Source organism: Jatropha curcas, chromosome 8 (genome assembly GCF_041381405.1).
Source record: "Jatropha curcas cultivar XTBG-Jc1 chromosome 8, XTBG_Jcur_1.0, whole genome shotgun sequence".
Lineage (NCBI taxonomy): Eukaryota > Viridiplantae > Streptophyta > Magnoliopsida > Malpighiales > Euphorbiaceae > Jatropha > Jatropha curcas.
In genome coordinates, this window is record NC_143158.1 from 21,378,724 (window position 1) to 21,406,325 (window position 27,602).

The following is a 27,602-nucleotide window of genomic DNA, read 5'->3' on the forward strand; positions in this document are numbered from 1 at the left end:
CAAAGTGAAATATTACAAGGAGAGGTGGAAACTATGTCTAACAAGAAATAGACAAGTGTTTGGGATATGTATGATAAAAGGGAGAGGGTTCCTTTTATAATTAAAAGAATCATCTTCACTTTCTCATTTCCACGATGTGCGACAGCCACACACCAACTGATCTCCACCTTGGTGAATTCCCATACCCACATCTTCCAAGTCCCTCACAATATAGCATCTTCAAATCTGCGTTGAATCGCTAACCTTCAGTTTTTTACAATATTGATCAAGTCTAAATAGTGTCTGAAGTTGACAGCTGTCACCACCTTTTTCATCATATCTATAGGATTTTCAATTGTCTTGGTCTTCTGGAGTAGTATGTGACCTTCCAGAAGCTTACCTACAAAGTGATGCAGAACATTGATGTACTTTTTCCTTGCATGATAAATTTGGTTCTTTGCTAAATGCATAGCAGTTTGCCTAGCACAATGCGTTTTATGTGCTTTTGTCAAACTCCCAATTCACTAAGCAACCTTTGAAGCCAAATTGCCCATTAACATCCTCCATAAATGCCATATTTTTGACTTAGTTGATTTGGAATATCCCTGTATAGGTCGCATAGGAGGATATATTGCTTCTTTCCTTATTGGTTCTTTTCTTGTTTAGAAGTTGATACTTGTGTATCCAGTTTTGCAGTTCGGAACCGAACTGCTCGAATGCTCACCCCTAGCCACATCTGCAAGTTGAGTTTTGGGATATGTCTTCCAAGTTTGGCAACAATTGAGATTGGTATTGAAGGTTTAATAACTAGCGCATCAAAATTAAAGATCATACCAAAAGTTTAGATCTTTGAAATCATTGGCTTGATATATTTATAGTACATGTAATGTTAACCAATTAACTTCAAGAAATCTATAATTGAAAGAAACAAAGAGCCAATGCAATGGAAAAGCTGTATTTCTAATGGACATGTATGCACATATATGTAAATGCGTGTGCACATATTCACATACTCAAATGCTTATATACTCATTTCAAACATTTTCTTATTTGTATTCCAAATCTATTTTTTTGAGTTACTAAGACAAGCATATGGAAGCTCAAAGATAAGTATTTATATTATTATCATTGGTATGCGTATACATGCAAAGGCATGCAACATAAATATATAGTGTCTATATTTCCTTGTTTTTCCTTAATATTTTCTTATGCTAAACAAGTTTGTTATGCTTTTACTTATTCGCGTAGCTTCATGGGAAGGAAGTAGTTGTTGAATGTAAACTTGATGGTGATCGGATACAAATACATAAGAATGGGGCAGAAGTACAATACTACTCAAGGTATGTATAGGTTGATTTCCTCAAAACTTTAATCTACTAATTTGAATCTAGTATTCTACTAGGTTCTGTCCAGCTTTAAAGGCACTTAAATTTTAATTTATCGAAATACTAAATACATTTTGTAGTAATTTTACAATTCATAATGAAGATATGTTTGTAAAATTTAAAAATGACAATTATTCTAATTTTTAAGAATTTTACTTTTGATTACTATTCCCTTTTACTTAATATATATTAAATCAATAAGTTCGATAATTTTTTTTTTAGAAGGATTAAAGAATTTGAATAAGAATATAATAGAGAAGAAAAAAAAAAAGACATTATGCAATTTTTTAAGGACATACTAGGCATTTTAAAATTTTTTAGGGATGTTTGTTATCTTATATAATTTGTTTATATTCTATTCGCCTCATGTTAAGTGTAAAAGGGTACAATAAAAATTTACATATATTCCCTAGGTATAAATAGAGTTATAATGATTGAATGAACATTCTTTATTCACACAAAAAAACATGGTATCGGAGCATATTGTTGACCTTTCTTCAGCTCATGCATAGTAAAGAAAGAAACCAATTAGAGAGAGAAAAACCTAGATGGGTAAACCCACTGTGGCTTCAAGAGGGAGAGGGACGTGTCATCGCCCATCACAGGTGAGAGGGCCTGCCAATCAGTCTGCCTGCAGATTCCGGCGACTGTCCGACGAGGCACGTGGTACCACACGCCGCCATAGGTTTATGCTGCTAGTCCTACTCACCGACGCATGGCAGCGTGTGACGCCATTTCCGGCCACCACTCGGGCAGCAGTTTGCTCTGTCAGACTCGCCCCAGTCTTGTGCCTTCACCTGGCATATTTTTCTGACTGGTTCTCACTTTTTTAGGGCTGTCTCTCATATTTTCTCATTGTTTTGGACTGTCTTCAGGTTGTTTTTTGGTTTCAGGCTTGATTTCCGTGTTTTTCTGGGTTTTTTTTGACAATGGGTGATGGTTCAGTGATCGTTGATACTAAGGTTGTCCCTTCACATGACAACCCTTTGTTGCAAATTAGCCTGGTAAAGCTTAATGGAACAAATTACCTTGCTTGGTCAAGGTCTTGCTTATTGTTTATCAAGGCTAGAGGGTTACAAGGGTATATTACTGGTTTTAAAGTCTCACCCGCACCTTTGAGTGACACTTATGATAGATGAGACTTCGAAAACTCATTAGTTATGTCTTAGCTAATTAATTCCATGGAGCTTAGGATTGCAAATGGGTATTTGATCATGGATACTGCAGCAAAATTTGGAAAACTGTGACTAAGACCTATTCTCAGCATGGAAATATTGCTCAAGTGTATGAGCTTCGCAACAAACTCCATGGCTTGAAGCAAGAGGAATTGATAGTTAACCAATACTATGCTGTTTTGAATGACCTATGGCAACAACTAGACTATTATTGAGATTTATCATCCCAGGTGGTGAGAAGAGGAAGTGGGAATAATTCCTATCTGTACCTTAACAATTTATGAACCTTGTTAATATTGATGAAGAAATACAAAATCCAGATGAATCACAACCAAGAGAGGATCATCAGGTTCAAAAGAAAAGATAGACTAGATGGGCCAGATTTAAAGAGATATAATAGAGGGGAGAAAACTAGTGCCATTGTGCACGATTCCATTGCTCAACCGTCTTCCTTGCAATCAGGTTCGGAAAATCAATGTGGTGAGCTTCCTATAACTCCCACTCTTCCTAGTTCTAGTACAACTCCTATAATACATAGTGTTGATTCTGATCCTATTGCTAATCCTGTTACTGATGACACCAATATTCCTACTGCTCTCAGGAAAGGTGTGAGATCATGTACTAAACATCCTATCTCTCAATTTGTTTCCTATGATTCTTTGTCTTCTTCCTATAGAGCCTTTGCCTTGTTTGTTTCTTCTGTTTCTATTCTACAGAATTGGCAAGCAGTGTTTCTATTCTACAGAATTCTCGTGTTACTTGGTTATTTTTAATGAAAAATTGTTTTGAGATATTCTCTATTTTCTGTTCCTTTTGTGCTAAGATTAAAAATCAATTTAATACCTCTGTTCACACATTGCAAAGTGAAAATGCTAAAGAATATCTATCTAGTCCCTTCCAATCTTATATGTCATAGAATGGTATCTTCATCAACCATCTTGTGTTGATACTCCTTCTCAAAATGGGGTTGCAGAAAGAAAAAATCGACATCTTCTTGAGGTTGTTAGGGCACTCCTATTTCAAATGAAGGTCCCTAAAAATTTTTGGGCGGATGCTGTCTCTACTGCATGTTTTTTGATTAATCGCATGCCTTCTTTTGTGCTTAGTGGTGCAATTCCTTATAGTGTCTTGTTTCCTTCTAAACTTTTATTCCCTATTGAACCTCGTATTTTTGGTTCTACTTGTTTTGTTCGTGATGTTCGTCCTCAGGTTTCCAAATTAGATCCAAAATCCATTCGTTGTATTTTCCTTGGGTATTCTCGGCATCAAAAGGGATAACGTTGTTTCTCTCCCGATCTTGACCGTTATCTTATTTCTGTCGATGTCACATTTTTTGAGAATACTCCATTTTTTCCTTCTCCTATATATAAGAGTGAGGGGGAGGATGATGAGTTTTTAGTCTACGCTATCCAACAATTTCCTACCACTCCTGCTCCTGTTCTTGTTCCTGCTCCTGTTCTTGTTCCTACTCCTGTTCTTGTTCCTGTTCCTGAACTTGCACTGCTCCTGCTACAGCGTCTGCTCCTCCTATTCCCCCCGCTGCACCAGCATCTGTTCGCCCTCGTTTTGAACAGGTTTATTCCAGGAGACCAGGAACTCTTGACTCACTTCCCCTATCTACCGCTTCAACAGAAGGTCCGGATCCCTCCACTCAACCTGAGCTTGTGCCATCCACTGCTCCGTCAGACCTTGACCTTCCCATTGCTCTTCGAAAAGGTAAACGCACGTGTACCTATCCTATTTCTTCTTTTGTTAGTTATGATCATCTTTCTCCATCATCTCGTTGTTTTGTAAGTAACCTAGACTCTGTCTCTATCCCTAAAACTGTTGTCCAAGCTTTGTCCCATCCTGGTTGGTGTGCAGCAATGCAAGAGGAGATGGCTGCCTTAGATACTAATGGTACTTGGGATCTTGTGCCTCTCCTGGCAGGTAAGAAAGCTATTGGTTGTAAATGGGTTTCACAGTTAAAATGAATCTTGATGGATCTGTTGCCCGTCTCAAGGCTCGATTAGTTGCTAAGGGCTATTCTTAGATTTATGGCCTTGATTACTCTGATACTTTTTCTCCTGTGGCCAAATTGTCTTCTGTTCGTTTGTTTATTTCTTTAGCAGCTACTTTTGACTGGCCTTTACATCAGCTGGATGTTAAGAATGCCTTTCTTCATGGGGATCTTCAGGAGGAAGTTTACATGGAGCAACCACCAGGCTTTGTTGCTAATGGGGAGTTGGGTAAAGTGTGTAAACTTCGAAAATCTCTTTATGGCCTAAAACAGAGTCCTCGAGCTTGGTTCGGTAGATTTTGCAATGTGGTTCACCAATTTGGCATGCAGAAGAGTACTTCTGATCATTCTGTATTTTTCAGAAGTACTAACACTGGTTTGATTCTACTTGTGGTTTATGTTGATGACATTATTATTATAGGGAGTGATTCTGCAGGCATTACATCACTCAAGTCATTCCTATAGACTCAGTTCCAGACAAAAGACTTAGGATTGTTGAAGTATTTTTTGGTATAGAAGTATCTAGGTGTAAGAGAGGCATCTTCTTATCTCAAAGGAAGTATGTCCTTGACTTACTAAAGGAAACTGGAAAGTTTTGTGCCAAGCCATGCAGTACTCTGATGACTCCTAATTTGCAACTTTCAATTGGTGGTAAGCTGAATTATCTTACGGTAACACATTCAGATATTGCTTACTCTGTAAGCGTCTTAAGCCAGTTTATGTCTTCTCCTACTGTTATTCATTGGGAAGCTTTAGGACAAATTTTGTGCTACTTGAAAGGTAATCTAGGTTGTGGCCTCCTTTACAGTAATCATGGGCATTTGGACATTGAGTGTTTTTCGGATGCGGATTGGGCAGGTTCGAAGGTTGATAGAAGATCAACTTCAGGATATTGTGTCTTTGTGGGTGGAAACTTAATATCGTGGAGGAGCAAGATACAAAATGTAGTCTCACGATCGAGTGCTGAATCAAAATATCAAGCTATGGCGCAATCTACTTGTGAGACAATTTGGATTCGTCAATTGTTAGAGGAAATTGGCTTCAAGTCGTCCTTGCCTGCAAAGTTACGGTGTGATAATCAAGCTGCTCTTCACATTGCATCAAATCTAGTATTCCATGAACGGACAAAACATATCGAGATTGATTATCATTTCATTCGTGAAAAGATACAACAGGGTGTTATCTCTATAGGGCATGTTAAAACAAGTGAACAGTTAGGAGATATCTTTACAAAAGCTTTAAATGGACCTCAGGTTAACTATCTTTGTAACAAGTTGGGCATGATTAACATCTATGCTCCAACTTGAGGGGGAGTGTTAAGGACTCGTTGTAAATAGAGTTCTGTTAGGAGTTAGATTCCTAATAGGTTTATAGTATCTTGTATATGTATATTTATGTGACCCTATTGATGAAAATAATACAACAATAATTTTCCACAATATTCTATAGTAATAAATAAATATGACATTATAATGATTTTTGTATGTTAGGTATTAAAAGCTTATATGTCATGAATAGAATATGTTCCCTTATATATAATAATAATAATATTATTATTATTATTTTCAATTTTGCAATTCTTTAAGAATGTAATAAACATTTTAAAATTTTATTAAGAATGTTTAGGAATCAATAATAATATATAATTAATTTGGGATTGAGGCTTAGTTATTACTATTGTAATTAGAAAATAAATAATTATATATATGAATCATGAAATACTCATTATATGATAACAAAACGACGAAAACTCCAAAAATATCCCCAATTCAATATTATGTCATTAAAAAGAAAATTAAAATATAGTGAGTAGTACTGAAATTGTAAGAGGAAACTTTATTTTTGATAATGGACAAACATGCATGAATGTGTAATATTGTATTTTATCTGCAAAAATGTGTTTTCAATGGAAATTTATAAAAAGTGGCTAGCTTTGTTGAAAGTCCAAAAATACCCTAAAAGTACTTAAAATAACAAAATAAAAACAATGAAAAAATTAAATAATAATTAGGCTCCGTTTGTTTTTGGGAATAATAGAGCTTTGAAAATTATTTTTGTTAGAAAATATTTTCTAAACTACTCATTTTCTGTTGTTTGCTTTTAATATTGAAAATTAAAAATTAATTAAAAAGATATTAAAATTTTTAATTTAAGACCTTAAAAATATTTAGAATTATAGGAATTTCATAGTTTTTACAAAATTATTGTTAAATGTGAGGAAGAAATGCGTAAAAATGATAGATTATGGTAGTGGCCTACTGTGGTCAGTGATTGATGGTAGTCGGTTGTGATTGAAGGTGATCGATAATGGTGACTAATCGGTCATCATAGGACTAATAAACTTATAGTTGAAAAATGTTTTCCTCTTTTGAAATGGAGAAATTATTTTCCTTTAAAATGGCTTGATAGGAACAATATTTTTTGGTGACCGATTTCTTGAGCATCCCAAACATCAAAAGATTAGGAAACTTTCTCTAGGTAAGTTAGTTTTCTGAAACAAATGGAGCCTTAAAGTCTCTGGGGAAATTAATAATTTTTAAGTAAACTTGATAACAATTTTGGAATTCTGCAAAATCCTTAAAATGACAAAAAAAAAACACAATGAACAAAGCGGATGAGTATATTGGCATTGATATTGTGGTTCATTGTGGAATAGTATGGAAAGGAACAGTCCTAGGAAAAGAAAGGAAACAAACAGTTCTAGAAAGGAGGACTTTGTTACAGTGAAAATAGAGAGAGTTCTTCAGGAAAAGGAAAATTATAATAATAACTAAGTTGTGGCAAGAGGCAGTTTGGTCAACATCACCCAAAAATAACAATCTTCTTCTATATGAAATTATGGAGCTCTGGTTACAGTTAACTTAGTAATTCCTAAAGCTCAATTACTTAGAGAATCGGTGACTGCTTTTATGCTTAAGATTTATTTGCTTCATCGATACCATCATTTTTGCAGGAATTTTCTTAATCACTTTGAATATGGACATGGAATGTCAAACATCATTACTCAAAATGTTGTGGCTGATAGGTGAGTCTCCATTAGAAGTTTTCGTATTCCAGTCTATATCATTTCTTCTGGCTTTTCATTATTCTGCTTTTGTGTCTTTCAATACACACATTGGACAGACTGACTGACATAGTTCCAGTCTGGTTGTTGCCCTCTTTTTTCCCCTATTAAAATTCAAACCTTGATTAATGTTTGATTTGAAGCTGTTTTATATTATGCATAACTACTTATTGGTAGTGTATGGCCAGAGAAGCCTGAGGAGAATACATTTGATTTCTTATCTTGTGAATTGGATCAATGCTTTAGAATTTCTGGTCTAGTAATTTTTTTTGTCACTGATGTCTCATAGGTGTATACTCGACGGTGAAATGTTGGTTTGGGATTCCTCTTTGAATCGGTTTGCTGAATTTGGTTCAAATCAGGAAATAGGTAATTTGATATTTTAATTTTAAAGTTTACCCTTTTCCCTTTTGTTTTTGGCTTCTTATAATAATTTTTCCTTGTTTTTCTTTCTTTCTGCATGATTACTTAAGTGCTGCATATTATTCATTTGCAGCGAAGGCAGCGAAAGATGGACTTGACAGTGATAGACAGGTTTTTTTTTATTTTTTTTATTTTTAAATTATTTCATTATGTTAGGAGTACTGTTTGAAAGTTTAATTCATATGTTCTTCTGGTGCAGTTGTGCTGTATCCTATGTCCTAGTCAATTTAAAGTTGATGTTGGGTCGAGCTTAGCAAGTGCTTTGAGTTGCAATTTACAAAAATAATATTCAATTCATCCTCAGAATCAAACCAGAGAAGGATTCTATTCTCCTTGACTTGATCCCCTAGATGTTGCTTTTGACATCCTTTATGTTGGAGATACTAGTGTCATTCACCAAAGCTTAAGGGAAAGACATGATCTTCTCCGAAAATTTGTGAAGCCTTTGAAGGGCCGTTTAGAGATTCTAGTACCTGATGGGGGTCTCAATAATCGACGTCTTCCTGGTAAATTTTTTATCATACATGAAAATTGTGCAGTTGATTCGGTTTGTTTTTACCAACTAGTTTTAGTTGGTCCCTTGATATTCTTATAATGCTGTGATGCATTGTCCAACACGAAATTCTGTTATCAGAATAGTGAGCCTCTAGAATGTGCTTTTGCCATATTAGACAACTGAGGGTCAATTTGATTCTGATTGGTTGGATTATTTTTGAACCCAAACCCATTAGTTTAGTTTGACTTGCTTATTTGCTTGGATTAGTTTAGATTAGAGTCGTAGTACTTTATCTCATATTTGAGTTCATATATTTAGAATTTCCATCATATGCAGTAGCCGAACATTGATTTACCCCCATACTACTTATAGTGAAATTGAGAAAAAGTATTTGAGGAAGTTGAAAATCTTACAAATTTAGAATTTTTCTTTTTTTATTGTTGAATTTTTATTTATTATACTAGTATGAAGCATTTTTGGGTGGTGTAAACTATCAAGTCAAGACAAATGTATGCTTAAGGAAGATGGGAAAATGCCAGGCTCATGTCTTTGGTGAGTTTTGGCTCATTGATACTTGTTGGGAATGTATGGTTTATATGGGGCTTTCAGCTCATTAGAAAATCTGTTCTACTAGTTTTGGTTCAAATAAATTAATATATTGATTTTTATTGCGACAAATGTTCTTAATTATGAATAATGCTTGTCTTTGGAAATTCAGCAATCTGCCCATGCTAATTATGCAGGGGAACCTCCTTGTTCGCTTATTGCTTATAACATGAATGATGTTGAGAGATTCTTTGAGGAGACTGTTAAAAATAGGTCAGTGTTCTTTGTTGTTTTAATTTGATGGCCAAATCTGTGGAAACTGAATTAACCTTTTGTAATTTTGGGATCTTTTTATCTTATCTTTCTGCAGTACTTACCCTCCATAGATAGTGATGTGCTAATTTGTTTTCTCTGGTCTCTAATTTGCTTTTATCTATGGAATCAAAGTAACATTTCATCATCTTTTTGTGCTTGCATTATGCAATACCGAACTTCCAGAGATAGTAAGCCTGTAATTTGCTGCCATCTCTTTTCTATGCACATTATTTGCTCTTAATCTGTAGAGTTTTTAGTCTTTCATTATTGCAGGATATTTTTGTCTTGTTTTTCTGCAATACTGATCTTCCTGAGGCAGTACTGTTATGCAATCTGTTTATTTGAGCTCTCCTAATTTGCCTTTTGTTTTTATGACATGTTGCCATCTGATCATGATCATGGTCCTTGCTCTTTTTGTTATTATTATTATTCTTATGTTTATTTCAATGGAGAGGCTGCAGGAAGGGTTTGTCTGTGTGTGCACATGCTAAGTTTGTCACTGCATTAATAATGTTTTGATGTTTCCATTTGAGCACCAATTGCCTCACATGCGTAAGTTCAATGTACATCCGCATCATTATAATCTTCATCATAGTCATCTGATCCATTTTAGTTTTTATCTGTTCTTGGGTTTGTATGACATACTATGTCGTTGGCAAATGTTTCTTATTCTTACTGTCAGATATATGAGCTCGTTATTTTTCTTTATTATTATAGAAGTTGTGTGATCCATAATCTTATTTGCAATCATACATTGTTCTTCTAGAGATGAAGGGATCATATTAAAAGACCTTGGCTCAAAATGGGAACCAGGTGATCGAAGTGGGAAATGGCTGAAATTGAAGCCGGAGTACATACAGGCTGCTTCTGATTTGGATGTTCTTATTTTAGGTTTGTACTTTATCTTACTTGTGGTTTCTTTTAAATTAATTTGTTTATTTGTTTTTCATTTTTGTGTCCTTGGTTGTAGGAGGATATTATGGTTCTGGGCGTCATGGAGGAGAGGTTTGGTTCCTTTCCTTGTTTTTTTAATTTGTTTCTCCGAAGGAAATCAAATGAGATAGTAAAGGTCTTGCGCTTGCCATCTTGGTAATTAAAAGTTAGGTGCTGTAATATAGCACCATTTCCTATTTTCCTTCCTTGAACTTGATCTGTAAGGACTAATTGATTTTGGTCTTAATTTCTAGGTTCAGAAAATGAAATGTGAATTTCCTCATATTGCCTTTTTAAAATTAATCCTTAACAAATTGTAGGTGGCTCAATTCTTGGTTGGTCTGGCAGAGCGCCCTGCTGCAGATACATACCCCAGGCGGTGAGCATTTACGAACTGTTGACAATTTTAGACAAATGAGCTGCCTCCTTTCTTGTCAACTCAATGTTGAATCCAAAATAATGATAATTATAAACTCTATGTTGCAATTTATATGGTTATCAAATAATTATGTAGGTTTAGCTATACATGTCAGAACAAGCAAACTTCTTGGAATAGTTGAGCTCTGTTTCTGGCATTATAAGTGAGAATTTTCATTAGAAAGTATATTTTGGTTTAACACTTTGATATGTAAGGGGCAAAGGAATTGGGGGACTAATGCTGTCACCTTTTTTGTAGATTCATCTCCTTTTGCAGAGTGGGCACTGGACTATCTGATGACGAGCTAGCTGCTGTTGTAACCAAACTGAAGCCTTATTTTAGGTATGGAATGTTGCACTGGGGTTATAACAGTTCATGATGAAAAATTCCCAACTTCAGACACATTGACAATTGCCACATACTTTAAAATGGTTAATTATATTCTATACTTAATTCATTTATTATTATTGTCAAAGCTTGAAGACCAGGTGAAAGTTTGACGCTTAAGTGATACTTTTTTCTTAGGCATTACCATTAGTCTTTGGCGAAACATTGTGGAAAATTTCTCTTTTTTTTTTTTTTGGGGGGGGGGGGGGGGGTGGTTTGGTTGGTGGTCGAGGAGGTGTTAGGCATAGATAAAATTGAAAATGATACATGACGTATAGGACACAATTAATGCATTTCCAAAGTAGTTAACCATTGTATATTTTAGAGATCTTGTGGCAATTGCATTAGTTACAGATTGTCTACAGTTAACTACTTTGGAAATGCATGAAGAATTGGTAGGTGAAAAGAATGAAAAAAGGCCTAACTACAAAAGAAATGCTCAAAATTTGACACCTTCATGCAATTCTATGTTGAACTTTTAGTTTTGGCAATACTTTGAAGCAACTTTTTAATTTTATAGTTCTATCATCAATTGGAATTCAGGTGAATTAAGATTGGATTTGGTAACATTTAGGTCTGCATTTATTTATTTTATCGTGCATCATGTGGGAAAACTAATATAATAAAATGCAAAACTGTTAGCTCGATAAAATGAATTAACAAACAATGATGAATCTAGGTCCATTGAGTCAGCAAATTGAGGTTTAATTTCGCTTGAATTTGAATTGGCGATAGAGTTGCAAAATTTAATGCTACAAAAAATTATCAAAATTTAAAGTTCGTTGTAGGATTACAAAAGACACTGAAGTTTAAGTTTGACTGCTTGTGATCATTTGCCATATGGTCATGGACCTTAAATCTGTCCAATTGCTTTGACCAAACTAAGGTTTGTGATTAGACAATCATTTGAGTAACCCATTTTATGTTCTATGAAATATAAGAGAAATAAAGAAAAGGCTAAAAGGAAATTAAAAAAAAAGAAACAAGTATAGTCAGGCTCTATAGCAGTTATATGCAGTTGGCAAGATGTAATTGTCTCTGTGACCTAAGAAACATTCCATCATTTTGCATAACTATTCTATGTTTTGGGATTTTTCCATATTTTTTACAACAGATCCACACTTGAGATTGTCTGGATATCTGCATATATTTGTGGCTTGTTCTTTTCTTTCAGGAAATATGAATACCCAAAGAAGTCACCACCAAGTTTTTATCAAGTAACAAATAATTCAAAAGAGAGGCCAGATGTGTGGATTGAGAGCCCTGAGAAGTAAATTTTCTCCATTCATTTTAAACCATTTGGGGAAAGAAAAATAATGTTTCTTAAGATGAATATTTACTTATTTTTTTCTCCTTCCTTTCTTGCAGATCGATTATACTTTCTATCACAAGTGATATTCGGACTATAAGCTCTGAGGTTTCTATCTGAAACAATATGATATTTGTTCTTTTCTTTAGTAAGTTTTAAAAAAGGGAGATATACAAGATGTGCATGGCCTTCCCCTTGCATTAGAAAGAAAACTATTTTCATGTCCTAAACCTGCAACTATCACGTCATAATAGAGTAACTCCATTGTTGCACACTGTGCATATTGCACACGTGTGTGTGCATTGCAGTTAAATGTTCTCTCTTGAAAGATTTGCTTTATTTATGCAGATGTCTGATTTAAGCTCTGTTCTTCTAGGTATTTGCTGCACCATATAGCTTGAGATTCCCACGCATTGACAGAGTGAGATATGACAAGCCTTGGTACGAGTGCCTTGATGTTCAGTGTAAGAATATTGATCATATTCATACTTTAATCTTGCATCTATCACTATGTTGTATTTGGTAAATTGTAGATTTCTATCTGACTTGGGCTATTTGTCGTCCTTTAATCAGTAGTTTTGTCTTTTTGCAGCATTTGTTGAATTGGTACATTCTAGCAATGGTACCACACAGAAGGGAAAAGATTCTGGAGGCTTGCAAGATAGAAAACAAACAAGCGTAAAATCCTCCAAAAAGGGAGGAAGAAAGAATGCATCTGTTGTTCCATCTCATTTTATTGAGACTGATGTCTCCGATGTTAGGGAGGAAACCTTGATATTTTCAAAAATGATGTTTTGTATCCTTTATCTGGTTCACCAAGTTGATTCCATCATTTCCCCGCCTCACATGGCTGACCACCTATACTATTTTAAATTCTACATTGCTTACTAGCCTTCACACCTTCCTGCACTCTTCTCACTGTGGTTATGGTTTCAGCTTAAAGATCATTACGTTTTTCCTCTTAAATCAGATAATTGGTTCCTATAAGAATTACATCCTATAAGAATTACATAATTTCTAGTAGAAGGCTGGTTTATCTTCTCTATGAAGTTATGCTGTTTGTAAAAGATAATAGTACCACACCCTCTATGGATTAATGCATGGGTTCCAAGTTATACAAGTGCATTTTCTGTTCAGTAGTTTGTCATTTTCCCTTTGGTAGCAAAATCTGTTTTATCGTTTCAAAGTTCTGACTAATTACTTGAACTCATTCTAATTTGAACCAATATTTGTGAGTTTTGGAAGTGATGTTTCTATGACTTTGAACGCAGTACTATCAAAATTTTCAGTTCTTCTTACTTGGTTAGATCATTGATTTCCTGAGCAAGTACAGACTTTGTTAATGTGCCTCCAACTCACTCTCTGGAGTCCTTACACAAAATGGTCATCGAGAATGGGGGAACATTTTCAATGAATTTAAATAAATCAGTTACCCACTGTATTGCAGCTGAAAACAAGGGTCTCTCTCTTTCTTAGTGCAATTGAATCACCACTTTTATTCTGGAAACAGTATGATTAAAAAAGAATTTCTTTCTCAGGGATTAAATATCAGGCAGCAAAGCTTCATGGAGATGTTATTCATTGCTCATGGGTATTGGATTGTTGCTCACAAAAAAAGCTCCTCCCGTTACAGCCAAAGTTAGTTTTACATTCATTTAATTTGTTGCTTATTTTGAAAAAGCTCTCTCATACACATGCACAAAAATACATTGATATGGTATAAAAGGCTTTTGACCTAGTATCTTTTGAAGGTACTTCCTCTTCCTTTCTGAAGCTTCAAAGAAGAAGTTACAGGAAGAAATTGATGAATTTTCTGATTCTTACTACTGGGACATTGACCTTGCAGACATCAAACAGGTATATTTATGATCATTTATTTGTTGCCCACACATTTGAATGTTTGTTGTATTAACTGCCGTATCAATACAAAACCTGAAAGGTAAGATAAATATCTAAACATAGGGTTACAGCTCTGGTAACTGAATTGCGAAACTTTCTGAACTAATGTAAATGTTTGTTTCACTAATTTTTTGGACTGAACTGGATAACAAAATTAACTGACATTTTTTCAGTTAACCGGTGGTTTCAGTTCAGTCTGCCAGTTTATTGTCGTCATTTTTCAGCCAAATGACACCTTTTGAATTTTCTGTTCACCTCTTACTGTGTTAAAGCATGTCAGAGTCAAGCACAGCTAGCACTCAAATCATTCAGAGACAAAATTAAACCACAAATGTCCAACTAGGCTATAAATGAATGGAGGAGGTGAATGCATCTGAGGAAAAAAATGATTGAAAAGTAAGCTATTTTGAGAAAGATGGAGAGGTGAAAGAGTGAGAGATATGATCTTTCTCAACCAAACAATAGTCCAAATAGAAGAGAGACAAAAAACTTAACTTGATTAAGCCTTAATCCTAAATAAGTTGGAACTGGCTATGAGAATTTTTGCTTTCATTCTAACAGATCAAAAATACACCTTCAGAAAGATCTACGGGTTCTTTTTTTTTTTTTTTGTCCAGTTTTTCTCTGCATGTTATCCTAGATCTGTCCCTTGCTTTCTTATCTCCAACAACTTCAATTGGTCAACCTTCTGTAACATGTATTGGTTAGCTGATAGTATGGATGTCCAAACTATCTCATGGATTTTTATATCTTCTTTTACTTGTAGAAAATTTCATTGTATGATGTGTAGCTTGATGCCTAGGTGATGAAATATGGTGATTTGCAACCCTGACACAATACACCACCATCATACAAGTGATTGTGTTTAAGCTCTATTGTGTCAGGGACTGTAAGTGCCAAGTGCTTAGGTTCTTAAATCTTGTGCCTCACATAGAACTTAAAAGGGTAGGTGTTTGATAAACATAAAATAAATTTTCTACTAGGATATGTAAAAGGAGGTCATTTTTAGATGCAGAACAGTAATATAGATTAGACTCTAAGCTATAGCAGGGTCTTGACTGCTAGGAGTCTAATCAACATTAATTTCCTGGCGTCGAAATGATCAGTTTGGTTGACCAATATCCTAGGTCTAGCTTTTAGTTTTTTACTCAGTTTTTTGAATTTGTTATCATCCTTGGAAGTGTCCAAGCAACAACATCAAATGCTTTAAAGACATTTCTGTATTTAGTATTGAAACTGCCAACTGATATTCACAGCAAATTTAATGGAGCAACTAAATTAAATTTACTTGCTTCATTGTTTCCAGCTTTTAGAGAACATAAATGCTTCGGAAGATGCCAATAGAATTGAGTATTATAAAAGAAAGTATTGTCCAAAGGATAAATGGTCTCTCTTTTACGGCTGCTCTGTGTACTTCTACCTTCCAACACAGTTTTTGTAAGGTCTTCTGACTATCATGGTTCCATATTAATTTTCTATATTTATTAGCCTTTGGGATAGATTAACTTTATGCGGTTTATGAATAAATATTAGCTCAGATGTTGTTTGCCTCCTTTCTTGAACATTTAATCTTTTGAAGAACACCTGATTGGGAGACCTTGTTGGGACTTAAATCGAGGAGGTTGAAGCTTGAAGTTCTCATGGGTGGTGGCTATGTCAGCAATAATCTTGCAAATGCTACCCATATGTTGGTCTTGACAGTGCCAGGAATATCCAACATTGATTTTGATGCTCTTACAAAGAGGTACTCCAAGATCATGTTAGGTTTTGCTGCATAATCAATTTAAATTTTTCTTCTCCCTTTTTAGGCAATGTTGTAAAAAAATATGATGATATCCGACTTCTGAGTTTATGATACTTTAGCAGGTTAAAATACCTTTTTTTTTTTTTTTGGTTTTCTTGCTTTATTTATTTTCCTTTTCAGAGGTATTTTATTCTTTGAACCGTGTAAAACTAATTTTTTTTCTTTTTTAAGCTTATTATAGCTATTCTTACTATTAAATATTAAATAAGAGTAAATATCTTATTTTAAGTGATTCTTAATTTTCCTTCTATTTATGTAGTTTTACAGGTAAAGACAAATATTTCCTCTTGAATAAGAGGTTGTCTGTGATTGGATATCAGTGGTTGGAGGACTCCTTGGAAAAACAGAAAAAACTGGAAGAGGAGACATACAGCTTGAAGCCCTCTGGTTTGCAAGAGTTGAATATTGAAAAGTGGTTAGTGCACATGTGCTTTAAGTTTAGGGTGTTATGCATATGCTGCATATTTTAAGCATTTGAAATGGCTAATGATGCATCTTATTGCATCTGAGAATGCACATTACTGATATCAAATAACTATTGTTTGCATTTTATTGACAGCCATGATACATAAGTTAATAGGATGATATAGTGACATTAAATTTTTAGATATGCAACACGTCTTTGCGTGCATCTTATTGTATATGTATATTTAAGTGTCTCGTCATAATGTACTTCTGCTATTTGATATAAAGCCAAGAAGCAGCTGCAGCTATATATATATATATATATATATATATATATATATGCGCATCTTGAACACATGTATATCTGCATATTAAATGTCCTTCTTAATTTTCTTGTGATTTTCTTTCTTATGTCATTCTACTGGCTTTAAAAAAAAAAAAAAAAAAAAATTAGTGCAACTTCTTAGTGTCCAGTGTCCAACATTACCTGCGTCCTTAGTTTTTATGATATGGGTGATTTGTTTCTGATTTTCAATTCTGGAAGTTGTCATTGTTACGAGATGTAGCCCGCCAAACCATTGTTGTGTAGTCTGATGGTCTTATCAGGAAATACAACCGGTACATTCTAAAATAACTCTTGTCTGGACATCTTTACCCTTGGCCATGAACCTCCTTGGGACTAGATCCGTCTTGTATCCGTGATACTAATAGGAAGTGAAATATTATGGCAAGGAAAAGTTTGATGTTATTATCGTCAATTCCCTTCATTTTGAGAATTTCTGTGATTACATGGATTATTCTTACTTGAACAAATACCTCGACAATTCCCACTTGTTAATACAAGTACAAACATCAAAAAAATTTCTATTCCCTCTTCAACTTCAAACAGGAATACCACTATAGGAACAACCTTACTATTCCATAGGATACTTATGCTTAAGTATAGGAAGCGGAAGTCCAAGCCCAAGTGGAGACTGAATCTCTTCTCAAACTGCCCTGTGGAAATCTTTGCGTCAGAACAAATGGTTTCCACTTTCCAGTGCCTTTGGTTAATATTAATTTTTCACCTTCTCCTCCCTCCCCGAACTCTAGTGCCAGATATGGAAACTAAAGTATGCTGCAAATTACTGTATATTGTTCTTCCTCTCTCTTTCTCTGCTAGCATCTATTCTAAATTTGTTGCCTATGAATTGGCATCATGTGTTTCCTGGCTAGTGACATTTGTTGGATTGGCAACTTGTTGCATGCGTTGGTGGCAATATATAGCAATCACGAGTCCAAGTCTTTTTGGGTAACTTGAATCATCTGCTCAGCCCAAGTGGCTGATATGGAAACCGAATTAGCATATTACCACACAATAGCATACGTTCTACTCTCTCTTGCTAGACTAGTATTTGTTCTAAATGTGTTGCCTATTAACTGGCGACTGTTACTAAATGAATCTGCCAAATTGGTTACGTATTACAGCATCAAGTATAAGCTAGATTTTGGTAGGATAGTGAACTTTGAATTTGGTTGGAATAATTATCACTCAGAATTTTTTTTTCATCAAAATAGTGCTGGTTATGACTCACGCTACTAAAGATTGAAAATTTGCTTTTGCTTATAAGTGACCATCTTTGATAATGACTATATCTGAACTATACACATCCTGTGATCAAAATTTATTCTATTTCAGGACTTAACACTTTTATTCTGTTCTCTTCCTTGCCCAGCAATTATGATCTGGATAACGACCAGAAACTTCCATCTTTTCCTGGCTGCCAAACAGAAGAGCAAGGCAGAACTTCCTTTGAACATGCTAGTATATCAGCCTCGCCCAAGAGAGATGTGAAACGGAAAAGAGGGGGACTTGCTGGCAGGAGTGTGAAGAAAGGAAAAGCAGGCATTAGCAGAGCTCGAAAAACACAGACACGCGTTGGAAAGCCTGCTAAAATATGTGAATATGAATCAGATGAAAACAATTCATCTGATGATGAAACAAAAGGAGAGATCAAAATGAGCAAAAATGCAGAGATTAGCAAGAAAAGTTCAGAAATCAAAGAGAGTAAAACAGAAGAGTCAGAATCATCACACATACACATGAGTGCTGAGAACGAAGTTACTGAAAGGAGAGAGGATCAATCTTCTGATGTTGAAATCTGTGAAGGTCAAAGAGACGAGTGGTTCGATAAAACTCCTAATATTGCAAAGGGTGAAGGGCAATATGGGAAGGAGAAAGAGAACTCTGAGAAACTTGAAGTTATGGTTGATCCAGTTCATGCCATGTTATTGGACATGATTCCTGGTCTTGGAATGAAGAAAATGGAAAAACCAAAACCATTTCCTGATAATGAAAGGCCAGCTATAGATCCTACTGCACCGCCTGCAAAGAAAAAGAAAGTCAGCTACAAGGATATTGCTGGTGAACTGCTCAAGGATTGATGAGAATCTTGTAATGTTTATCGGGTTGTAAAAAGTCAGATTTGACCTTTTGAATCAATTATAAAATGATTAAAAAAATCCGATTTCATTTTTTAGCCCAATTTAATCCTTGAATTTGTTTTGATTTTTATAAATTTAACATAATTGATCTTTTTTTCCCTTTGTATTACACTAAGAATGCTAAGATTAAATTTTTCCAACACTTTGTGAATATCAATTTAAAATTCATAAAAAATATTATTTCTGTAATATAATAAATTTATAAACATGCATTATAATTTTAATTTATTCAACATGAATTATAATTTAATTTATTTAATATGAAAAATACATAGATTTCATAAGCAATAATCCAGTAATAGAAGTTAAAATGTTCAAATTAACACATTTATAAACTTAAAACCATCAATCAAGGTAAAAAGAGAGACAATATACTTCATATATCATTTTCCTATATTCTATAATTAATTAATTTTTTAATAAATTAGTCAGCTTGATCTCAACTACAGTTTTAATAAATGTTCATATATTAATTTTCACATTGTAAGTACAATGAAGAATTAGAAGTTAAATTGACTCAAAATCTCAAATATGATTTTTTTTTTAATTATAATGATTTTCACGTTGTAAGTACAATGAAGAAATAGAGGTTAAATTGATTCAAAATGTCAAATATAATTTTTTTTTAATCATTTTAAATAAGTTCAGGGTTTACAATGCACTGCCGTTCAAAATCAAGTATTGGAATTGGACTTGCCAATTGGGTTAAATTGATTTAAAAATTGAAATCGGATCTTTTAATTATTTTATACAAGTTCAATGGCTAAATTGATCCAAAAAGTCAAATTTGATCTTTTTTATCCTACTAAATAAGTTCAGGAATCAGATTGACATTTATTCTTTTTATATAATATTCCCTTCATCATAAATGTAATCGTTTATTGCATGATGAATAGGATAGCAATTAATTCTCTCAAATTAAAATAAAATGTTTGTTAATTTGACAATATTTGTGGACAAAAGAATTATACTAAAACAATGTATGTTCACATGTGAACTTATTAGTTTTCAATTAAGAGTTGGTGTAAGGTTTTCATCTCATTTAATTTCATAATATTGACTTTTTTTATGAATTTTATGATGTTGACCTTAAAATGATATCTAATGTTAATTAAATAAGTTGGAGAATTTAAAGTACGTGTAAATTTAATTATATTAGTTCGATAAATATTCCAAATACGATTTTTATTTTGAATCATTTAAAATATTCAAAACAAAAATTAATAATTTATATCAAAAAGACTGAAAACTAATACTGATTAATTAGTAATCAAATGTAAAAATTTAATTATGATTTGACTAAACTACATTTGAATCCCTAAATCATATTTTAATTAACACTTTTGTCATTTTATTTTTAAAAAATATTAATGATGTCCTTAACTTTTGCTTAAACTTACGACTTGGTCTTTCCGTCTAAAATTCAATACTTTATCCTTAATCAAACATACTTTTTGGATGAAATATGTTCGGTTTGTTGAATAGAAATTGCTGATTCTTCGAATGAAAGAACATGATAATAGTTTAAACAATGTTAGGGAATTCATAGTAATTTCTTGATAACAGATGAATGAAAGTATTAATATCTATGAACTTATGTCTTTTACACCCTTATATTGTTGCAAAGTAGTTAAAAGAAGTGTGGTTTAAATTGGTAGCGAATCGGTTGAAAATTAGAGGCAAACCTAGAAGCGAAGGGTGAGCTTTGTTCACTCTTTTAGTCATAACACTTTTCACAAATAGAATTTCAAAATAATCTTGGTACCATTAGAAACTAGACAAAGAGTTGTCCAACCATATTGCAAGTTAAAATCACATCTAAAATAGGCCACGAACCCCCAAATCAATCAAAAGGTATCCAGTTGAACAAGATCGAACTAGGGTTAATTGCTAGGCCAAGCGGTCAACGCTAAGGCCTTATTTTTTACCAATGGCCTTAATGGTGATCACTCAAGCCATAAGCGGTTAGGCAGGCATGATTACGGTTTCAGAACACCAGTTTCGATTTCAAAATCGTCCGTTCTAACAATAAGAAAAGTGAAACTGAAACTGAACCGCTTTTAGATGATTTTTTGAAATGCCGATTCTGGTTTTGTTTCGGTTTGAATTTGAAATTTGATAATATATTTCAAGCTGTTTAAAATTCTTTTTAGATTTATAGCTTGAATAAACAACAACAACAACAATAATAATAATAAATATTGTTGTTGAAAAAATCTAAACCAACTTAATAAAAATTCTTAAAATTTATTTTAAACATAATAATAAAATGAAAAATAAATTGAGATTTTCTTTAAGAACATGTTTTTCACAGGTTTAATGGTTCCGATTTCAAAAAATGAAGGACTTGAACTGAACCTTAAGTGCATGATTTCGATTATGTCTGAACTTAGAAATAGTTGACCTCGATTTAATGCCAGTTTTGACCGGTTCAGTTTCAATTTTATTCCGATTTAAAATCGAATCATCATCATCCTTACAATCAAGCATAACAATCCCACCTTGTGATGTCTTCACTCTTCCACTATAAATTAAGCTCCAAAAACTCATTTGAAACCACTAACTGATAAAGATTACTTTCTAGATACTTTAGTTGAAACTTTACTTTGGATTTTTAGCTCTCTTCTCATCTTCTATTCTTTTTGAATATTCTAAGTGAGTAGCATAATATTCACTCAAACTCGCTTTTTCCCTAGTCTATTCTCTTCTTTTGGAGATGCTCCTCGTGAGGAATATCACCCTACTTTAAAGATTTTTTCTTGCCCTTGCTTTGGCGCCTCTTTGATTAACCAAACCATCACCAAAAAATCGTTCTAATAATTTGGAGCCTCTTTAATCATCTAAACCTTGAGTTTTAATTTAGATTTCTCCTTGAAATCTAAATCTTTTCCAAGCTGAAGCTCCAAGGCAAGAAGGTTCCCACTTCGCCGATCAAGCTAAGAAGGAGTCGAGCGAATTTGCAACACGAGACTTGCCCAAGGCTAAGGTGCATTCTCTTTAATCCTTAACTTTTTCAATTAAATATTTGCTTTAATTATGCATTGCTTCAAACTTGGTGATGAAAGCCAAAACATAATCATGTAAAGGATTAAAATAAACTTTCTCAATTATAACAAACCAACCCCCATTTTACGAGTAGAACTGCTTGGTTCTAATTCTCATTTAAAGGAATAAGCATGCACGCTCGACTACAAAAGCTGGAGTTGCGAACCTCAAGCAGCCTAATTTTTACATTTCAAAAGATTTTTGAAATAATTCAGAAATTGGATATTCAAGGAGGACTATTTAGGGAGGTAAATAAATTATTAGTAGAATGAAATATAGAACAATCTAGAATCTAGAAAAACCAGAGGACCTTGATTTAAACCGAAAATGAAACCATAGAAAACCAAGATTAGAATGGTTTGAACTGAACCAAACCTGAGTTAGACTGGACCAGAGTATATAAACCAATGAAAGAGGGGGGAAAACCAGAAATTTCTAGTTCCTCTCCTCCTTCTCGCATAGGTCGATCTTCCTTTCTCCTCTTTCCATTATTTTCGACCAAAAGTTCATTATTTTCGTTGGTGGAGCCCTCAGACCATGACTGAGTAAATGAAGCTTAAAGCTTTGAGCCCCTTGCAAGTTTCTGGCAATTTTCTTGTCGGTTCTAGTGGTTTCAAGCGCCAAGAAGGACTTTAATGACTTCTTTGAAGTCTCTTAAGTGATTCCCCTAAGTTAATTTGCTCTTCTGATGAGGAATAGGGGAGCCATCATTACCAAATGTTAGTGTAATTAGTGGATTATATGAGTTGCTATCCTAGATGGAAAATATATAAAAGGTTACTAGTGTTTATAAACACTTAATATATTTATTTGAATAAAATAGATGATGGGAAAATATGGAGAGAATCCAAAATTGGACTATATAAATTTTATATATTTATAGTCAAATAACGAAGTTGTTAATATTTTTTTATATATACAACTTTATTATTGTTATTATTATTATTATTATTTAATTAATTTCAAAATATTATTATTATCATTTAAATTCAAAATTAATTATTTAATTAATACAAGTAACGGTTTTTTTAGCAGTTACTAATTTGAAATTAATAAAATTGCTAGTGCCAGTTGAAAATAGATCTACATCTATTCAAGTCTCCTTATCGTTATATAAGTCATTTTTTAAACTAATACAATAATTTTAATGGTGTTCAATGTTGTTTTGTAAAATCCTGGAGGAATACCGCAATCAAATCTAGAATACAAAATAGTGGGGACTGTAATTCCTTAAGGATAATGAACATACTATCAAAGCAATTTTTTCTATTTACCACATTTTGTAGTTATTATTTCCAACAATCTTAAGGAATTAAACATTTACTATGGAGGCTACTAGATCTAAGATGTTCAAATCTGACATGCTAAAATTGGATCGTTTTGATAGAACCAATTTTCACCCACTGGAAAGATACATGGTTGTTCTGGGTCCCGTTTATATATGACACAATCCAAGAGGAAGGGGTGAATTGGATTTCTAAAAAAAATAAATATAACTTTCAAAAATAAAATCAGAATTCTGTTGCAGCGGAAATAGAAAGCGTTTGTGGAAGTTAGTTATCAAGTTTAGAACTACCTCAAAAAGCTTGATGCAAGATTAGAAAGAATTCGTAAAGAGCGGGTATTGTGATTAGAACTGCTTTATAAATCTTAATCAATTTCAGAAACACTTTATAAAGGAAAGTTATTACGTTTAGAACTACTTCATAAAGCTTAGACAAATATTAATGATTTTGTTAAAAACAGTTATTGAATTTTAGAATTGCTTCACAAAGTTTAAGCATACTTAGAAAATTGATTAAATTCAAGTTGTGATTTTTACTGAATATAGACGAACAGATTAGAACTTGGTATAATCACAATACAGAAATCCAGAGTTCTAATGTTCAATAAAGATAAAGATTATTCAAGTTTAAAACCATAAAATCATTAACAATTTTGCATATTTAAAAGATTAACAGTAGTGTAAATAAAATAGAATCAAGCAAAACTTCAGAAAATAAAAAGATGAACACAGCGATTTATAGTGGTTCGACACTAACTCGCCTACATCCACTCCCCAAGACTCATCTTGAGATCCTCCACTATGTTATCTCTTTTCAAGGATAAGAGACAAACCAACAGTACAAAGCAATAGATCAACACCTAGATCTACCCTTTGTCTTACTAGATTTTTCAAAAGTTCTAGTCAACCTCAACCCTTTCTGTTTTTGCAGAAAACAGAAACTCAAATCAAAACATTAGAATCTCACACAAGGAGAAGGTTGCTTGATAACCTATTCAACCATAGCTTTTCACCTAAGCTATTACAGAAAAATTTTTCAAATAAAATACTTATTGATAACAGATTACAAAATCTATATAGACAGAAAGAATTGCAAATATAAACACAAGAAAAATAGAAATCAAGTTTAGAAAACCGATTTAAAGAACAGAACTGTTTTTCAAAAGATGTTGCTATAAAATTTTCTTTTCTCTTAAAAATATTTCGTGAAGCAAAAAGACAAAAAGAAATAAGGGGGTTAAGAGAGAGCTTTGAGAGATAAAAATGTTGAAGCAATGAACTCTTATTCTTGAAAATCAAATTACCCGCGTCTTCACAAGAGGAAGACGCCTTTTATAGAGGGATGAAGATCCCGCTTTAGAAAGCTTTTTATTTAGCTTTTAAAAAAGAATTTTGACTTTCCAGAGATGAAAGATACGGAGATCTTTATTTATTTTATTGCCAAAAATGTTTTAAGTCAAAATCTTTTCTTTTAAGGTAAGCAAATAAAAGCAAAAGTTTTTGGACTTTCTTTATAAAACAATTTCCGAAAATAAAAAGATATAAAAATCTTTTTTAAATATTTTGTTACCAAAAATAATTAAGACATAATCTTTTTCATTTAGGTAAGTGAATTAAAATTGAGATTTTGACTTTTATTGTTTAAAGTAATTTTCGAAAATCATTTTTGAGAGAGAGAAAAATATTTTGTGCTTATAAAAAAATATTCTCTCTATCCTACAATAAATCCTAACATACTAATAACTAAAATCTTCAATAGTCTTCACGGTCTTCAACTAATCTTGGATGTGTAGGAACTTGCCTTCTTTATCAATTTTCATATTTAAAAACCAATAAATCTACAAAAAATAATATTAGCACTAACAAAAATATTAAATTTATTTGCTTTGCATAATCATCAAAATCTCAAGATAGAATTGACTCTTGAGCCAATAGTTGTTCTTTCTCACTGAATTGGAAATTGCTTATTTGTTGAGTATGGATGTTCCTATAATTTCAAAACCAACTGATAAAGATTATGAGAAAATAAAAGCAACTTGAAAAAAACGTGAGGAAGATGAGATTCGCTGCAGAGGTTTCATTCTAAATTCTATCTCTAATAGACTGTATGATTTATTTCATCCTATTAAGTCACCATAAGAAATCTGGCTGGTCTTGGAAAATAAATACACTTGTGAAAAATAAGGCAGAGGAAGATTTCTGAATATGAAATTCTTTGAATTTCAGATAATAGATGGCAAATCCATTATGGATCAAGTTGATGAATTGCTTGTGTTGGTGTCTAGACTTAAATATTGTAAAATTGATGTTTCTGAATCACTTCAAGTGTCTATTGTGATTGTCAAATTGCCAACCGCTTGGAATGATCATAGAAAGAAATTGCATACTTCTAAGCAATTTACTATTGATCAATTAATAAAGGTCACTTCCTAAAATTCTTATTTTCTTTTTTATATTCCTTTGTAATCATGATTTTATTTTTGTGATATATGTAATTTTTAATGTCATATTACTATTCTAATTACTGAATTCTGGTAAGTGATCTCCTGTTGAACCAAAAATTAAAGTTGAGTGACTAAAGAATGACAAATTGAAATTATGTAACCTAAATAAAACTAAATGTAAAATTAGGTAACCATTAGTATAATTTACCTAATAAAGCATGTTAGAATAGAAGAAGAAATAAGAACTCATAAGAAAAAATATGCTTTAGTCTCAAATTCAAAAGTTAATGTTGTTGAATTTAGGAAAACAAGCAATTCTGAAAATAAGTTTGTAAAGAAAAGAAAATATGAAGGTGATTCTTCTAACAGTAAGAAAAACAAAAGTTGTTTTCATTGTGGCAAAAAGGGACATTTTGAGAAAGAATGCAGATTTTGAAAGAAGGTTAAAGCATAAGAAAAATCTGGATAGAATAAAGCAAATGTTGTTGAGCAAGTTACTTCTCAGAATATTGTTGCTATGGTTACTGAATGCGATATGGTAGCAAGTGAGAAAATTTGTAGATTGGTGGTTTGATTATAGTGCTAGTGTTCACATTTGCAGCAACAAAATTTTTTTTAAAACTTATCAAGTTGTAGGAAATGATGACAAAGTACTGATAGGGAATTAAGATACTGCCAAAGTTCATAGAAAAGGAACAGTGGAACTATCATTTACTTCTGAAAAGAAATTAACTTTGTTAAATGTTTTTCATGTCCCCGATGTTAGAAAGAATCTAGTTTCTGCTAATATATTGAGTAAGAAAGAGTTGAATGAGAAGGAATTGTGTATTGAATCTATGCGTGATTTAAATTATACAACACATACCCTTTATATAGGTGTATAAAAAATCATAAATGAGATGCAATAGGATCATAATAAGATACATAATTAGATACATTAGGGTTAGATCAGATATACTAGGTTCAAATTCAGAAACACTAAGATTAAATTCAGATATAGGATTAGATTCCAATACTAGGATCACGATCAAATTTTATTCTAACACTCCCCTCAAACTTAGGGTGGGTGACTAAGAGACCAATCTGAGTTTGGAAACTAAACGTTGGAAGGTCGAAGCATGAAAGGATTTTATGAAGATGTCTACAAGCTGATCAAAAGATGAGACAAAAATCAACCAAAGGGTTCCACAAGTAAGGTGAGTGCCAGTAACATGACAATCAATCTCAATATATTTTGTCCACTCATGAAAGACATCATTGTGTGTCACTTGAACAGCACTTTGACTGACAGAGTGAATAGGAGTTGGTGTTGTAAAGGAACCACCTATCTCCTCAAGTAGCCAACATAACCAAACCAACTCAGTAGCAGTATCGACAAGAGCTCAGTATTCATATTCAGTGTTAGAGGGGGAAACAATGGTTTGTTTCTTACTTCGCCAAGATATGAGAGAATCACCTAGAAAGAATCAAAAACTAGTTGTGGATCATCGATCCGAAGGATCTCTACCCCAATCAACATCAGAATAAGCAGTCAGCTATAGTAAGGAAGAGAATGAATAAAATAAACCATGGAAGATAGTGCCTTTGACATATCATAGAATCTAGAGTACAGTAGTAAAATGAACAGTTCAAGGAGAGGTCATGAACTGACTAACACGATGCACTGCATGAGCAATATCTGGTCAAGTAATTGTAAGATAGATAAGACTGCCAACTAGCTGGCGATATAAAGTTGGATCACGAAGAGGTTCCCTACCAAGATGCTAAGTTCCCATTTTTCTTCCATCAGTGATTGAGCAATGGTGCC

At 33.1% G+C, this 27,602-nt stretch overlaps 1 protein-coding gene and 1 long non-coding RNA gene across 2 annotated transcripts in view; one reads left to right on the forward strand and one right to left on the reverse strand.

Moving 5' to 3' along the window:
- The window catches only part of ATLIG4 (DNA ligase IV), a 38,310-nt gene extending 19,248 nt beyond the window's left edge, over nt 1-19,062 (forward strand). Inside the window, exons 6-27 of the mRNA XM_089725032.1 lie at nt 1,228-1,319; nt 7,492-7,563; nt 7,892-7,971; nt 8,099-8,136; nt 8,225-8,231; nt 8,376-8,531; nt 9,265-9,340; nt 10,149-10,273; nt 10,353-10,387; nt 10,636-10,694; nt 10,992-11,075; nt 12,295-12,390; nt 12,489-12,537; nt 12,806-12,893; nt 13,022-13,225; nt 13,763-13,888; nt 13,968-14,067; nt 14,181-14,286; nt 15,635-15,765; nt 15,908-16,072; nt 16,392-16,547; nt 18,253-19,062. Coding sequence (XP_089581158.1) covers nt 1,228-1,319; nt 7,492-7,563; nt 7,892-7,971; nt 8,099-8,136; nt 8,225-8,231; nt 8,376-8,531; nt 9,265-9,340; nt 10,149-10,273; nt 10,353-10,387; nt 10,636-10,694; nt 10,992-11,075; nt 12,295-12,390; nt 12,489-12,537; nt 12,806-12,893; nt 13,022-13,225; nt 13,763-13,888; nt 13,968-14,067; nt 14,181-14,286; nt 15,635-15,765; nt 15,908-16,072; nt 16,392-16,547; nt 18,253-18,961 — 2,754 coding nt within the window. The 3' untranslated portion in view covers nt 18,962-19,062. The remainder of the gene's footprint in view (nt 1-1,227; nt 1,320-7,491; nt 7,564-7,891; nt 7,972-8,098; nt 8,137-8,224; nt 8,232-8,375; nt 8,532-9,264; nt 9,341-10,148; nt 10,274-10,352; nt 10,388-10,635; nt 10,695-10,991; nt 11,076-12,294; nt 12,391-12,488; nt 12,538-12,805; nt 12,894-13,021; nt 13,226-13,762; nt 13,889-13,967; nt 14,068-14,180; nt 14,287-15,634; nt 15,766-15,907; nt 16,073-16,391; nt 16,548-18,252) is intronic.
- On the reverse strand, nt 18,117-18,758 carry LOC119371288 (uncharacterized). The gene is made up of 2 exons (XR_005178873.2): nt 18,618-18,758; nt 18,117-18,506 (listed from the first exon to the last, which is right to left on the reverse strand). It is a non-coding gene; the product is annotated as an uncharacterized LOC119371288 (long non-coding RNA).
- Nucleotides 19,063-27,602: the final 8,540 nt, after the last annotated feature.